Consider the following 17,123-nt stretch of genomic DNA (forward strand, 5'->3'; position numbering starts at 1 on the left):
TATAGTTTGAGATGAGTTATGTTCTATGTTTTGCTGCTGGCTACGCACAATCACACACTAACAACCTTTAAACACCAAACTTTGTTTCAAAGGTTGAGAAGCCCTCTCTTCATTCTCAGATATAAGATCTTTTAAGCCAGGCCTTCCTAGGAAGGGAGCTGCTCAGAGCATGGCCATTATGAAATTTGTAACCAATTCCAGTAGGTGTGTGTATATGATAGAGAATTTGGAAATGGAGGTGCTAAATGGTCAGAAAATGTAAAAAGATACAGTTCGACAATTCTGGATAGAGCTGTGTACAAGATGAGCACAAGGGACCATTTCAAGCAACATTCATACTGGGGTTTTGTTATATAGGTGTGGCAGAGGAAAACATTGATTCTATTAGTTTCAGAGCTGAAGACCAAATTAATTATGTCCTAGTTCAGTAATTTTACAATAGAAATTCCCATGACCTTTCCTTTGTAAACTTATGCCCTCCAGAGCAAAGCTGTTAGGCAGTTGTGTCTAACTAAATAACTACTGAAGCACCTTGAAGACTACCTCCACTACGCTCCTGAAGTTGTTTGCATGGAAGAGACCAAAAAGGAAATTAAGTTCCATCCTGCATTCTCAACCCTTATTTTTAGACTGGAATCCTTGCCTGCTCAGAATGATTAGCACAGATAACTACACAAACATTCTCCTGCAGAGTGACTTGCTCAGCTTTCTGTATCGCTACCCCTTTTGGATTTGAGCTAATTCCTACAAACTATAGTTTAACTTTAAATTCGGACCTAAATCTTGCCCTTGTTGGAATGGTTTGCTTTTCCAGGGAGAGAAATGGTTTACATGGTGAGTACATTTGTGGATTTATGTTAAGGGAATATCTGTCCTTTACTAATGCTTTATAATTGTGCAGCAATTGGCTGGATATATAGATTACAAATGTAAGGAATCTGCTCCGAGGGCAACCTCTGCAGTCAGTAAATTTGCTAGTTATTCTCAGCCTTGGCTTACCATAATTTTCATTAATTACAAAGTTTAAAGGGGTGAGGGGTCCATATATGCATCTTTATGCAGCATACTGCTACTGAACTTGTAATGCAATGTGGATAGGAGAAGAATAAAATTCAGGTTAAAAGTTATGTAATGTGCCATTGCTTGAAATAGCTGTGGGCCTCTTCTGTGCATACAGCAGATGCATTTTGACAAACACAAATGCAGTCGTAGCTAAAGCAGAACAAAACCCACTCTGAAGCCTCTCCAGCTACTGGAGGTTTTAGAGGCCCGTGAGCCCACCTCACCCTATTTATCATAGCTTTTGCATTTGTCCTATTTATAAGGGGGACTAACAAGCAGCAGCTTTACACAGGATCAACTTGCTGAAGTCACACACAGAAGAGTGGCTAAACAATCCTTTCCTCCCTCCCCTTCTCTCACTCAGCTATGGGAAATAACACTTGCGTGAGTGATTAATTGAACTGAGATAGATTAGTTGAACTAAAAGCCAGACCTGACTTTTAGTGCAACTAATTTAAATTTTTTTAAAAAACGTACTTGTCTTCCTAGCCAGAAGGTAGATCTTTACTACTCCAGTATGGACACGTCCAGATTTAGTACAGGGGAGATGCAGGGATTACTTTTCCAGACACAATGATAAACTCATTGACGAAAGAACATTCATGCAGCAGGGGAGTGCGGCTGGAGATGCAGATGCCAAGGAATGCTTTTTATCTAAGAAATCAGCTGAAACTATTCCATAATTCTCCGGAGCTGGCAACTGTCATTTATACTTGACACACTACAGGTTCAACTACCAGAGTGCATTCTACAGAGTGCTACCTATTCTAAGGCTAGTGTTGCTCATTTGCTGAGAACAATGTCCATGCTGTGCTTCTCACAGGCCTGTTAGCTTTAGTGTCCAATACGAAGTGTATTTAAAAACACTTACCCAATTTTTACTTTAAAAAGCTCAATGTAGCTACCACCACAAGTTCCAGTTACTGCCTTCTTGTTTTATCATTGCTGTATCTGCCAACCTAGACTCTTTGGGAGGAGAAACAAGATACAAATCGAATTATTAACAGTAATTATAAAGCCCCAAACCAGTAAGGGCTGGTATATATATACTGGTGGGAATATAAGTATGGAAGTTCCAGTGGTATGCCAGGGGAACAGGAGAGCTCTGGATCCTGTGGATGCAAAATATTCCCTACCTCCTTTCCTCCCGATAATTATTGAAGCACCAAGGGATGGATGATAGGGATGGACCTCACTTTGCAAACAGGTAAAGACCGTTAAAACTGTGCCCATAATTACTTTCCTATTGCTGCCTGTACTCGTCAGTACAATTTACAGTAATTTGTAATCTGTTTTTTGCTCTGCCTACAGATTATTCAGCTTTCAGGTATAACATTCTGTATTTCTACTCTTGAACATTGGAAAGGCGACTACATGTGTTTATATTATCCCTGCCCTATAATTTAATGGCTACATGATAACATTAACATTTTCTCCCATGTAAACCTTTCTGCTGTTAGTGATTGGATGAAAGGTGCCATTTAGCAGGGCAAAGAATTTCAATAAATGGGAAAGAGAAGTGTAGAAAGAACACTAGTGTAACTATGGCTATGCTCAAGGATGTGGAATGCATTTTTTCTAGGTGTAATCCATAACTACAAACTACTTAGATTTCTTGCTTCTCTGCAAACACTTTGACGCTGTAGCTGCAGTTGCTGAATTCATACTTGTATCTGCGCATTTACTGCAGTATAATCTGAAACTACATGTATCTTCATGAGAGCTTGCAGGGCAGCAGCTGAAGAAGGAGCAAAAAGGGTTTTCTTGTGTGTGTTTCTTTGTGGCTGATTAGCTGCTCTCCCTGTGCAAAGGTCAGAGGGGGCAGGGTTTCTGTTGGGCCAAAACAAACAAGATGAATTTTAACAGGGAGAAATGTAAAGTATTGCACTTGGGCAAAAAAAAAATGAAAGGCACAAATACAAGATGGGTGACACCTGGCTTGAGAGCAGTACATGTGGAAATGATCTAGGAGACTTGGTTGACCACAAACTTGACATGAGCCAACAGTGTGACGCGGCAGCTAAAAAAGCCAATGCAATTCTGGGCTGCATCAATAGGAGTATAGCATCTAGATCAAGGGAAGTAATAGTGCCACTGTATTCTGCTCTGGTCAGACCTCACCTGGAGTACTGTGTCCAGTTCTGGGCACCACAGTTCAAGAAGGACACTGACAAACGAACGTGTCCAGAGGAGGGCAACCAAAATGGTCAAAGGCCTGGAAACGATGCCTTATGAGGAACTAAGGGAGCTGGGCATGTTTAGCCTGGAGAAGAGGAGGTTAAGGGGTGATATGATAGCCATGTTCAAATATATAAAAGGATGTCACATAGAGGAGGGAGAAAGGTTGTTTTCTGCTGCTCCAGAGAAGCGGACACGGAGCAATGGATCCAAACTACAAGAAAGAAGATTCCACCTAAACATTAGGAAGAACTTCCTGACAGTAAGAGCTGTTTGACAGTGGAATTTGCTGCCAAGGAGTGTGGTGGAGTCTCCTTCTTTGGAGGTCTTTAAGCAGAGGCTTGACAACCATATGTCAGGAGTGCTCTGATGGTGTTTCCTGCTTGGCAGGGGGTTGGACTCGATGGCCCTTGTGGTCTCTTCCAACTCTATGATTCTATGATTCACACCATGAATTAATGGTGTAACTGAACCCTGCAGCTTGAAAGGTTTGTCTGATGCAGCAACCCCCCCCCCAAAAAAAACAACAAGTCTTGGAGCCCAGTATTTGTGATAGAAGCTTTTCTGGATTAGAGCCTACTCCACCAGGGCATTCAGTGTTATCCTCACATGGAGAAGAAACTATAGTCTCAACTCAGGACTAAATAACCAAATGTAATGATCAATTCTAGTTGAGCGATTCATAGTGGTCTTCTTTAGGGCTGGACTATATATATATAGAGAGAGAGAATGCGTGAGAACAGTTTCATAATTTTTGACCTGGCAAAATATTGCAAATCATGATGTGTGGGTTTAGGGAAGTTTTTAATGTTTGATTTTTTTTCGTGTTTTTAATACAGTGGTACCTCGGGTTACAGACGCTTCAGGTTACAGACTCCGCTAACCCGGAAATAGTACTTCGGGTTAAAAAGTTTGCTTCAGGATGAGAAGAGAAATCATGTGGTGGCGGCATGGCGGCAGCGGGAGGCCCCACTAGCTAAAGTGGTACCTCAGGTTAAGAACAGTTTCAGGTTAAGAACAGACCTCCAGAACGAATTAAGTTCTTAACCCGAGGTACCACTGTATTCTATTGGGAGCCACCCAGAGTGGCTGGGGAAACCCAGCCAGATGGGCAGGGTATAAATAATATATTATTATTACGCATGATGCAACAATCATGATGCAGGGGAAAACGTGAAGACAGTCAATGCCTCCCTAATCGTCTTTGAAGTTTATTTGCTAATGTTGCTGCCTTAAGTCATTATTTATGTCTAGGACACTGAAATGTTCCCAAGCAGTTTCTAGAGATTACATGTTTTGGTCAGATTTCAATTGCCTCTAGGTCACTCTGCTGCTAACTGTTCCCTAACAAAGGAACTTCAAAGGGAGACTGCAACATAAAAGTGCTGCACTACCTCTTATCAGTAAGTGGCATTTGTTTTGCCCTGAAATGAGACAATGGTTTCTCCTCCGCAAAGGCTATTAGTTAACACCTGTTCGTGGTTTTTGTCATTGCTCACCATGTTTATACTGTGTACATTTAAGCTTTATAAGTAGCTGACGGTACCTTTTGCAGATCATGGTATATAGTTCTTTTCTGTCCTCATCGTTAAGTGAGCATAACCTTTCATGGCTACAATTGAATTGGTTCTAGTCCAGAATAGTTTAGGTGCTGACTCATCATTTGTGGGGAAAAGTAAGTGTCAAAAGGTTCTGTCCTGGGCCCGTTGTTGTTCAACATCATTATAAACAAATTGGATGAAGGCATTTGGGGGATGGTCATAAAATCTGCAGATGACCCCAAACCCTGAGAGGTAACCAATGCTGCTGAAGATAGAATCTGGATTCAATATGACCTTAATGAACTGGGCCCAAACTAATAAAATTTCAATAGTGACAAATTTAGGAAGAACCAGCTGGACAATATAAGATGGGGAACACTAGGCATGCCAGTAGTGCATGTGAAAAGATTATGGGGGTAGACGACAAGCTTCAAATGAGTCAAGTCTTCTGAGGAATACTTGAAGGAGTTGGGTATGTTTAGCCTGGCCTGGCAAAGAGGAGATATGATAGCTGTTTTCAAATATCTCAAGGGCTGCCACACGGAGGATGGAGCAACCTTGTTTTCTCTGGAGAGTAGGACCCAAACCAATGGCTTCAAGTTACAAGAAAGGAGATTCAGACTAAACATCAGCAAGAACCTTCTGACATTAAGAGCTGTTCAACATTGGAACGGACTCCCATGAGAGGTGGAGGACTCTCCTTCCTTGGAGTTTTTTAAGCAGAGGTTAGATGACCACCTGTCATGTATGATCTAGTTGAGATTCCTGCATTGCAAGGTGTTGGACTAGATGGCCCTCAGGGTCCCACCCAATTCTACAATTCGCTGTTTCTATGATAAAATTGTTTGTTTTACAGATATCACAGAATGTCCCCCCACCCCCAGCATCTTTACAGCGCATTGCATCTGAAGAGGATCATAGGCTCCTATTGAGGGATGCACCTTGGACTATACAAAGCACTATCACAGGCTAAGCAAAATTGTCCTCTGCTTCTGGTTTATACTCTTTCTTAGGGGTGGGGGATTCTTTTCAGCCTGAGGGTCACATGTCCTCATGGGCAATCTTCCAGGAGTTGCAAACCAGTGGCAGGCAGGACCAGGTGCAAATATGGGCAGAGCACTGAATTGACTCTAGTCATGCAAAAATCAAGGTTTCTGCATGTTGTCTTCCATCCAAGAAAAAAGCACCATCACAATTTAAGGATATTTTCTAGCTAGGCAAAAGTTCTCATGGTGGGACTGGGGAAGTTTCATGGGCAGCATTTACGTCCACCCCCTCCCCCCAAAAAACCCTGTATCTTGGTCTGTAAACACCCTGGGATTTCCCCATCAAATTATTCAATGCAACTGAACCACACTCTTATGGCATATCTTTCTCTTTGCCATCTATCCTGCGCTATACAAAGAACTACTTAGCATGCATGTGGCATCACAGGAACCCTTTTTCATGTCTCATTTTTAATGTGAACGCAGGCTTTACTTTATCTGGGATTACTTCATTATTGTGTATGCATCTAACCTAGCCGCCCCTCATATTTTAAGTAAACCTCTAATTAGCACTTCACTGAATGAAGGGATGAGTAGAACAAACATAATACTTACATTCAGGCATCTTTCATCCATGAGAGAAGCCAGGCCAGCAGTAAAAAGAAAAATGAAGCTCTGCTTCTTCTCTTAGGGCACTGCCATATTTTGCAGCTTGGATCACCAAGTCCAATATTGTAATGACTCATCACTCCTGTAAACTTCAGAATTAAAGCAGCTGTATGAAGCAGAAGAAAAATAAATGTCCTCTCTCCAGACATCTATCTGGCAATGATATGACTTTAGTAGGTCAACAATTTTTCTCAGCACAAAGAAACTAACTTTTCTCCCCAAAATACACACCACTACTGAATTGCTCTTCCCTGTGCTGTTTGGGCGCTGCAGCCTCCACGCTTGTTCTTTGAGATCCCTACTCTAGAACCTGATCTGGCATCATCAGTAATGTTAACAATGGAGGCCTGTCTTGAATGATCCAATTCTCTTACACAGCCACCAACAGTTACCATTATTTGCTTACCACTGTTTCCATGTATCCATGCTTCTCTTAAGCATTCTCCCTTCTTTTCTTTCCCCCCTTTATTTTGTATAACTGAAAAAAGCTTTTAAATAGTTGTTTAAAACATTCCTCCTGCCTGTTTCTTATGTCCTATCACTGGCTGGTGGCTGGCATCTTTAAACCTTTTTCTGCTGTAGTCTCTCTCTCCTTCTGCTGACAGAACCAGACCAGAGGCTAAAGACAGGGCCCTAGACTACTGCTGGACTTAACTCCCATCATTCCTTGACCATTGGCCATGGTTTTTCAAGAGAAGGGGAATGGAAATTATACTCATCTGGGCAGCTGAAAGTTCCCTACCCTAGGCTAATCCTAACATTTCCTCCCATCAGCTGGATCCTCCTTCAAAATAAAAAGTAGGAATTCAGAGCTTCAAAAGCCCACCAAAAAGCACAATGAACCTGTTTGTGATATTTTTTTTTTAAAAAAGTAAAAGGACTGAAAGTTGTATGCATCCATAAAAGCAACAGATTTTTCTTGTAGTGAAAATTTAACTTGTAATTTTGGCAGTGACCACAATAATAAATCCCTCTCTCTCAAAACAGTCATTTTGACTTCTTAATTAGGGTATACTTGAGTAATTGTAGAGTATGAGAAGCCAAAACTATACCTGCAGGTTGGGACACTGCTCCCTGGCATCAAGGTTTAAAACAAGTCTTAAACTGGTACAGATTTCAGAATGTTCCAGGAAGAACACACCTTTTCTGTAACTGATTCTTGATCCATGTAATTATCTTGCCCATGCCAGAGGCTGTGATAACTGTTCTAACTTGCCTCTGCCTGTGGCACTAAGTACTGTAGTTTTCAAATCAGTGAGGAGATATTTCAAAAGCACAAATGGTTAATTAAATAAAGCTAAATCTTCTGAGTCATTTCCTGCACCTTCTCATTCCTGGTTTATAGCTGTCCTTGCCCCCTCACTTTCACCTAAATGGAACAACGGGACAGCCATTTTATAATATTCACATTTCAGGTTGGGAATAGAATTAGCAATATGCACAAATAAGAAGGGCTCTTAAACCAAAACTTGATAATAGTATGGCACGGCAATGCATCTCTGCCATTCTCCAGGACAGGGCTGGGGAAACCTTGGCTCACCAGATGCTGCTGAACTTCAACTGGCTTCATCTGTGATCTTTGGCCTTGCTGTCCGAGACTGATGAGGACTGGAGTGCAGCAGGTTTTCCAGCCCTGCTGTAGGACCAGAAAGGTCCACTGTGGGTTCACAGAGGCTACAATCCAGGGAGCAGAAATGCATTTAGAAGTTGACTGTTGCTAAATAGAGCCTGGTCATCTATAAAGTTGCCATGATCTAGCAGAAAGGATTTGATAGTAATGGGGCATATCCAGGTCATTACATACAAAATTCAGAAAGATGTGGAATGGCAAAGAGTGGACTTTTTCCTGACTTGGAAACATTTTGTTTTTGAACTGCATGGCTGTGCAATTCAAACAGGGATCTCCCCAGTCCCATTCCAACATCTTATGCACTTTATCACACAGACTCTACTTTTGAGTGAACTTGAATGAGATTGAACTGTTCACTTTCTTTGGATGACAGAGTGTGTTATGCCTGTTCAGATATTACTATAGAAACAGCAGCAGGTTTTTTATAGGTCCAACACAAGAGAACAAAAGAATAAAGAAGCATTTCAGAGAGTCTCATATTGAGAGCAAAGAAGGGTAGTCCATGAAACCAACAAACCTGGGTAGAAAGAGGTGAGGCAAATTAAGATTACATACGAATCTCAGTGGCAATAGGCAAAAAGATTTCTTTGACACACAAAATCATGTAACCAAAAAATAACACAGGGTCCAATACCCTGCACAGAACATGCCCTGAGGAATAACCTACACATATCACACAATGTAGGTAGTTGAACAAACACCCCTGCATTTTTAAATTAACATGTCCTCCCCCTACACTGGATTCCTACAATGCTTACAAAGAAGACATTGTTTGAATCCGACCCTTTATCCTACATGTAGGGTTGAAGCTGCTTTTGACTTTGTACTTTTCCGCTGATTTACTGTGAATGACAAAACCAATCCCCAGTCAAATTACAAAATTAAGCTCCTTCTAACCAGAAGTGTGGCTAAAGATGAACATGCTGCAATGTATTTATCTCTACTACTTTGAAGGCCACAAACAGCACACAGTGTTATCTGGACAAATACTATACATAAACAGGGTTTCATATTAGTCTTCCAAGGGCCAGTTTCAAGCTTCATTCCATCAACAGAAACCCTCCATCCTACCCTCTGGTACATCCTACCTGCCATTCACCCAAGGCCAACAACTATTCCTTCAGGAGTTTAGCTACATAAAGTCAACTTGTGGCCACTCTAGCAGGCCAGACTCTTCCCACTGTGGACAATCCTGGTCAAAGAACCCTATAGAACAAACAATTTAATTTCTCATAATTGCAATAGAATTAAAAATGTAAGTGTAACATGAAAATATTATGTTATTTACGGTGAGTGTGTATATTTATTTGCAGCTGGGATCAGAACTAGGACATGGTGGGTGAGCGTTAACCTTGAAAAAAACAAACCTGCAAGAGCTACTGATTGTCCTCCAATTAGGTCAGTGAGAACAAATAGTACCCTATCCAGAACCTCTATTGAAATCCAGCTGTCGGAATTAGTGACTGAAGGCAAATTTTAAGAACTGGGTGCCTTTGCAGAAAATACGTGCCCCAATTCACTTCATAGTAACAGTTACCACTAGTAAGCAGCTTTAGGGGTATGTGTTTTTCAAAAAGTGTTATTGAGCCACAGCTTACTATCAACACAACACTGGGATCAGAGACTGGTACAATCCTGAAGTAGTCTCATATATGAGCCACACAAAGAACAGATACTCTGCCCCAGGAATAACCAACATGCTGGACCCCAGTTCCTATCGCCTCTGATCACTGGGCCAAGCTGCTTAAGGCTAATGTGAGCAGAAGTTCAACAACGTCTTGAAAGTACCATCTTCTAACCCTGCTCTAGCCTTTCTCCAAGAACTACTCTGTTTTCTTGACTGTGACACAGAAGATAGGCACTTGCCTCCAAAACACAAAAGTTGGCTGGGTTTTATTGCTTTGCATATCACTCTCCTGATGAGGCAATTTGCTACAAAAGCACATGGAAACACTGCTGAAAAGTTTCTCCTTAGGCAAAATGAGAAGGTAAGCTCGCGTTATCAGATTTCTTAGCACTCCCAACAAAGGAGTCAACTTTAGAGAACTACACCTTCCTAATCAAGTAGTGAGAAAGGAAAAAAAGAAGAGATGAACATAGAGGCAAAGGTTAAGAAATGCTGCCAGTTAAATACATTTTAGCATATGATGCAAACTGTTCCACGCAGTGTGTTGTACTTAACCTTGGAGTTCTAAATGTTCCTGAACTTAGACACACAAGCGATTTCTGCACAGTACACTTGAGGCAGCACTGTATGGCTCTTAAATGAATTAGTTTTATACTATTTACTAAAAGTACCTGTTGGTATAAGTCACATGCAATCTCTGTAAGACCTGCTTTCCAAGTAAACATCATTAGGAACCTAGAAAATGCTTTTTCCAGTATTTGAATTGCCAGCAATACACACAATATCGTTAAGAACTAAGAAGATCAACTGGATGTTGTGCTAGACTCCAGTCCAGAAGAACCTACTAAGTGTTGAAATTAGTTATGCTTTCTATTTATTTTGAAAACATCAGTTCAACTTGACCCTGTTTCCCCTGCAGTTTACTCTGTAAGATGTATTTTCTGAAATGGAGAACACATGCTATGAACACTAACCTTTGACAGCTTTCCTCTGCCGCAGTGTTTGCTTAAAAACAAGAGCAACCCCAGTTGTCTTTAAATTATTTTATTCTGTTCTACAGTTTAGCTTTACTTCTCAGGTCACAAACAGCAGGATATTATTTTTCTTCAAAGTATGCATGCTTTTCATTTCAATCAGATGCAAATACTTGCACTCTTCTGCACAATCCTTACTTGTAGCACTTTAATAAAATACAAGATCACTTGAAATATGCAGAAATAGGTTCTTATATAAAATTTTCATAAAAAAATAATGTTTTTTTTATAAAGTATGTGATATACTACAAGGTAACATTTTTCTATTAGATCAGACATATTACATTGCTAGTAGCAACAGTCTTAAAGTGTAAGAGTTTCTTTGCGTCTGCCTTCTTTCTCTTAAGACATACACAAGTCTACCACATTTTTCACACTTTAGTCACACAAACTATATATTATGCGGTAGTAAAAAAACAAACACAAGCAGAAAAACCCAGCCTCTCTACAAAATAGCATAAAACAGATTTTAAAATATCTGGTAGCTAAGTCATGGAACATTACATCTTCTGCAAGTTCATTTACAAACTACAGACTAAAGTTGCTGCAATGTGCTGGGGTTGGTTTAAATATTTGGATCACTACACAAAGGCTACTTGAGACACAGCTGTTCTGTGTGTACAACATTGCCACATGAATCATTACCATCATCTGACAAGTTTCTCTGCTGCTGGCATATCAATGTGGTGAGAAATAAATAGGCCTTTAGATCATTTGGAGAAAACAGACTATCAAGGTTTTGGTAAAGACAAGAATGCTTTCAGGCCATCAGAAATTCTTTTAGGAGGACATAGTCAGAAGTTCTCTGGTGGAATAAAATGGTTGTACTTTTCAGATCATAATCTTTATCCAGTTTTGCTCAGGTGTGCACACCAGACATTTATTGATGTGTACAACACTATGCAGTTCATAAAAAATGGTAGGAAAAAACTTAACGTTGTGCCAGGCTTAATTCATATGGGTAGCATCAAAGCCAACCATACTCAGAATAGACTCATTGAAATACCACTACTCCAAATATGATTTGGCTATTTTATTTTCACCTGTGCTGGTGACAGTAGGTTTGCATGATGCAAATTCCTGTTTTAATTAAGACATTTTTGTCAAAGAAACATATATTTCCCACAAACACAAAACATATAAACATTGCATATAAACATTGCATTGTGGTTCCAGTTTAAAAGCATTAAGGATCTTTCATATTTACTTATACTTTCTGTACGTACCCACATACAAAATTTGACAACTACAACAAAGGCAGGGAATAACTTGCAAACATCCATATTGCTTTAATTGATTTTCCTGTATTTGTTGTTTTCAAAGAAGTCTGAACTTTTCCCAACCATTCAACCATTTCCCTCCAAAACTGGTTCCAAAGGATAACAATCAAAGTGCTCCGTAATATTCATGCCATATGGTCAGCCTCTTTGGTTACTGTGAATTTTCTCTCTTCCCCCTTCTCCCAATTCAGATTGCCAGTTTAATCTGATGAAATCTCAAGGGTTCACTCTAGTCCTACTATGAATGCAGCACCTGGCATGAAGGAATCATAAAAGGCATAGCAGAACCCTATCTTTTCCCATCTGCTGTTAATGTGGAATAAGATGCTTGTCCACTCCTTGCATATCACTGTCCCATCCACCTGCCCCCATCTTCTTGGTCAAGAAACATTAATCTCTCATTCCCTGTAACACCCCACCTAGCATGGTGGTCATGCACACACACTAAGTGAGGAAGAGCAGGAGAACAGTGTTCTGTTATGCTGTGTGAGGAACACGCTTCATGAAAGTGCTGTTATTTGTATAACTGGGTTGAGCTCTAATGACACAAAAGCTTCCCATGGACTCTGATGAACAAATGTAGGCAGAGTTATGTTCCAATTTCATAAAAGTGTGTGCGCATCTGTGGGGCAAATCTCAGAATATGGTTCTGGGGTACAAAATTCAGCTTTGCAAAAATCTCATCAAAACACACACAAAACAGCAAGTTTGCAGCCCTTTTAGTTATGCTGACATGCTTGAAAGTTGTGGATAAATGCCTGCTTGAGTCTTGCGGACCAAGAGTTCCAGTGGCTGAGGTAGGGCCATAGTGCCCTTCCTAACTTTGTGCCTCTCTCTAACAAAACCAGAATAAATTAGAGGCAGAACAGTAAATAATTTCAAATACGAACAAGAGAAATAATGAAATGAAACACTCTCTGGCACAGAATTTGAACTGTCTCTGTACATATGTAAGGGAAACATCCTCTTGAACCACATAATCTGCCATTCTAGTTTCAGGTAACCATTCACTTCAAGATGTATTGCCCTAAAATGGAGATGGGGAAGTTGTGATCCTCCACTATAGCAGGTGTTGGAATACAATTCTTATCAGTCCTAGCCAGCATAGCTAACTGTCAGGGGTAGTTCAACAACAGCCGGTGGGCCAAATTTTTCCCGCCCTTTCCCTTAAATATGTTTAATGTCTAAGACCTAAAACTGCTTATAAGTAATTGTGCTGGTTATAGGCCATATTATGCACTTAAGACATGGCAATAACTCCATGCATCCATACAAATCTACTTTGGAATAGATTCATAAATATATGCATGCAATGTGGCGATGCCAGGTTTGTGAGTGTGTGTTGTTTAGTGGAGTGGGAGGAAAGAGATTTGCTACAAGGCTGAAATGATCAAGGGAGAACAGCAGCTTTATAAACATGGGTCTGCAATTTTTTGTAATGCAGGGAATTGGGGGTGTGATTTAAAAGGCCAAAGGAGCATGCAGGTAAGCTTCTCACAAGACCTTCTTCCTGTCCTCAGCTTGTTCCCTCAAGTGCCTTTCTCCCAACCACTTTACTTCTGGTACTAAAAGCCAACTGGGAGAAAAGACCTGGAAAGATAAGCTACGAAGTAGAGTTTATCCCCCAATCCTTGTGTTTACAGTGAATGGATGGACCCACATTAAAAAGACATGCATCTCCTACCATGAGAAAGTTAGAGTGAAGGTGAAAATGACTTTGTTTTCATTCTACCACATCTCCATGTTTTCGTTCAGAGGTTGAGCACCTCCCTCCTCATTTGGTCAGCAATTCTGACACAGGAAGGCTTGCTCAATTTGAGTTCTATTCAGAGCACTAGGCCTGGAACATAGTGAAATCCTGCATTCGATATATGTGAAAGACTGCCTAATGGTTTGCCAAATTTTAAAAATTGGAACATGCTTCTGCTACCTCCCAGATGGCAATGTACCCCTAAAGACTAAAAATGGAGCTTTTCTTTTGGATGTTAATACTCATATGCAAAAAAAAAAAAACAGTCTGGGGTGAAAAAACCTAGTATATACCTTCTCTAAAACATTCTTTATAATTACCCCAAAATTAGATCATAGTACTTTCAGCTGAAGCTGCCTCATTTAACACACACACAAAATCAAAGTAAAAAGCCTCTTTAGATTACTGTATTCATATATTCACATCCATTGTTACACTTAAAGATACCAGTTTCTTATTTCCCTATCAGCACTGTATGATCTGCAGCAAAGATTATGGCTTCATAGATTATTTTAAAACCTGAGATCAAAATAGTTTCTTCACAAAAATTCATTTTTTAGTTCTCTAAAGAGAGCTGTATTTTATTTAAATAATTTATAATATTTCATTGGTCTAGTAGACATTTAGAAAGCAAGTTTATTATGATTTCAGAACACATTTGTCAGCTAAATTGCTTGGATTTCATAGGACTGTAATTTAAGATTCTATGGGGGAAAGCTTTGCTATAATTTAACCTTCCTTTATCCATTAAAAAGTGTGAGGGAACGTCACATATCAGTTAAAATCTTAGTATTTTGTACTGTCATCTTTTAAAAATTAAAAAATTCCTTCAATACAGTTTCTTCATTTCTAAATTAAAACAGCAGCTGTACAAGGTGTGCTGTGAGCATTGTCTCACTGCTTAATGGACAGTAGAAGGGGGAAATGATAATCTAATGAAATACTAAATCTGGATTTCAAGCTGAAAACACATGTCTCTTTGTGAATGTATACCACTTCTTCACACAGCTATCCAACCGGAATAAAACATCAATAGCTTCCCTATCACATAGTCTTATGAGGCACGGTGGTTTTAAATATCTGTGTTCTTCTGTAGAAAAAAAAATTGACAATTGGGCAGAGGAGTTAATTAGCATCTTATGTGATGTAAGGGAAAAGAAGCAGGCAACAGATGATATAAAAAGAAAAATTGTGCATTGTCCACTCTCACCTTTCTGAAAGGTGTTTTTTCCCCTAATAGTGAAGGGGAAATTAATGTGGGCCAATTCAATTATTTGGTATATGGGCCCAGAAGGGGAGATGTGGAGTTGCACACTAACCATGTGCCTTTCAAAGCTTATTGGGAAAGGGCATCCCACTCTTACCCGTCACAAACTTTAATGAGGGTCCTCAAGTTGCCTGGCAGTTTACAGAGGAGTCCACCATGGATCCAGGAGGCCCCTATGCAACCAAGCTACTAGGACCACTTCCAACTTCTTTCTGGCAGTGAGGACTACAAACACAAATACATAAAACACAGGAGCTGACCCTCCACGCATACAGAAGAGGAACAACCCATGCATGAGAAGTGGCCTAGGGTAAATGTGTCCCAAAAGGAAGTGCAGGCAGTCTGTCACTGTAGTGCTGCTTAAGTATGGAATTAACATGTTGCAGGGAGAAGAAATCCATTCTGCCTCTGTGGATGAGATTTGGGTACCAATGAAAGAGAACACTGTCACGCCAGAGGTCATTTGCTTGTTTGAAGGGCTCCACATTCTCTCCGATGTGCATAGGTATGAGCACTGAGTCATCCTCTCTTCTTGTTCGGTAGTAGTACAATGTACTGTGCCTTGTTATAAGCAGCTTCCTGTCTCTGACACCTTTCCAAAATTTCAACAAAATTGCACAGGGTAAAGAGGCAAAATGTGGAAGAAAACTATGTAAAGAGAGTTAAGCGCACAAGAGGAGTATTTCAAATGAGTAGTGTGCCTTTATTCTGGTGAAGAAGAATCATCTTCATCCTCATCCTCGTCATTGAAGGAACAGGGGGTTTCACCACGTGACTCTGAGTAGTGTGATGTTGCACTGCTGGACTGTTGGCTGCTGGGAGCCAGCAGCTGGCCTGTTGCTAAGGCCACTTCAGAATCTAGACACAACCCTGGATTTCCACTATTAAAGAAGCAAACAAATCTGTTTGAGAGAACTGCCTCCTGTTTAACAACTTGATACTTAAAACTGCATTCCTCTAAGCTGTACTGTTGCAGGTTTGGTTAACACATGCAAGTATGCATCTCAACATTAGAATCAATCTCAGTGTTGCATGTGTGATTAAGACATTATGGATTTGTTTAGTTTCTACACACAGAACTTTCAAACAGAATACTAGTATGCTAACCTAATCTAATGTTGTGCCATTGTTAATTCTTATTGCCAGAAGCCTTGATGCAATCTGAAGTCTACAGCATATAAAGGGCCTCATCTGAACACAGGCTACCTCCTCCCAAATTCTGGCATAATATTCTCCTCACCAGATGCATACTCAGTGTTGCATTGGCCAAGAGCCCTCCCACCTCTTCAGGTCTGTTTACCATGCAGCCTCATAAAGAGTTCTAGAGAATTAGAAAGTTTGTGCACTGTTTTGTGGTATTTTGATTGGTCTAATAAAAGCTATCAAATCATGAGTAAATCAACCAAGGAGAAAGTGATGTCCATGCATATGTGAGCAAATCCTTCATAAAATAGGATCTGTGGCTTTAAATAAGTAATTTCACTTTTTCCAGTCATCCTTATCTAGAACCCTACTTAATCTTAAACCCATGAGCACATTAATCTTAAACTCCAATCACAGTTCAGCGATTACTTCAGAAATGTATATAGCAAAAGGTGATCAACAGAGATGTAACAAAAATCAGGGTGTCTTGACTTGAAGAGCATCAACCCAGTATCTGCTTGGGAGAATTTAACAAGAAATAAAGGCTCAGGGCTCACTTTTCCCAGAAGGCAATTGTAGTTTCTTAATAACATAAAAAGAAGCCATCCATTCAACATTTACTTAGGTAAAAGGTAAAAGGACCCCTGACAGTTATGTCCAGTTGCGGACGACTCTGGTGTTGCGGCGCTCATCTCGCTTTACTGCCCAAGGGAGCCGGTGTACAGCTTCCGGGTCATTTGGCCAGCATGTCTAAGCCACTTCTGGCGAACCAGAGCAGTGCACGGAAACGCCATTTACCTTCCTGCCAGAGTGGTACCTATTTATCTACTTGCACTTTGACGTGCTTTCGAAGTGCTAGGTTGGCAGGAGCAGGGACCGAGCAATGGGAGCTCACCCCATCACAGGGATTTGAACCGCCGACTTTCTGATCGGCAAGCCCTAGGCTCTGTGGTTCA

General features: G+C 40.4%; 1 protein-coding gene across 5 annotated transcripts in view; it reads right to left on the reverse strand.

The window, feature by feature from the left end:
• Nucleotides 1-10,721: 10,721 nt before the first annotated feature.
• TFDP2 (transcription factor Dp-2) overlaps nt 10,722-17,123 on the reverse strand; it is a 37,088-nt gene continuing 30,686 nt past the window's right edge. For all 5 annotated transcript variants that reach the window (XM_081861625.1, XM_081861627.1, XM_081861626.1 and 2 more), the window contains one exon: nt 10,722-15,905. In XM_081861625.1, the coding sequence (XP_081717751.1) occupies nt 15,728-15,905 (178 nt within the window). In that variant the 3' untranslated portion in view covers nt 10,722-15,727. The remainder of the gene's footprint in view (nt 15,906-17,123) is intronic.

The sequence above is a fragment of the Podarcis erhardii genome (genome assembly GCF_964252035.2).
Source record: "Podarcis erhardii genome assembly, chromosome: 5".
Lineage (NCBI taxonomy): Eukaryota > Metazoa > Chordata > Lepidosauria > Squamata > Lacertidae > Podarcis > Podarcis erhardii.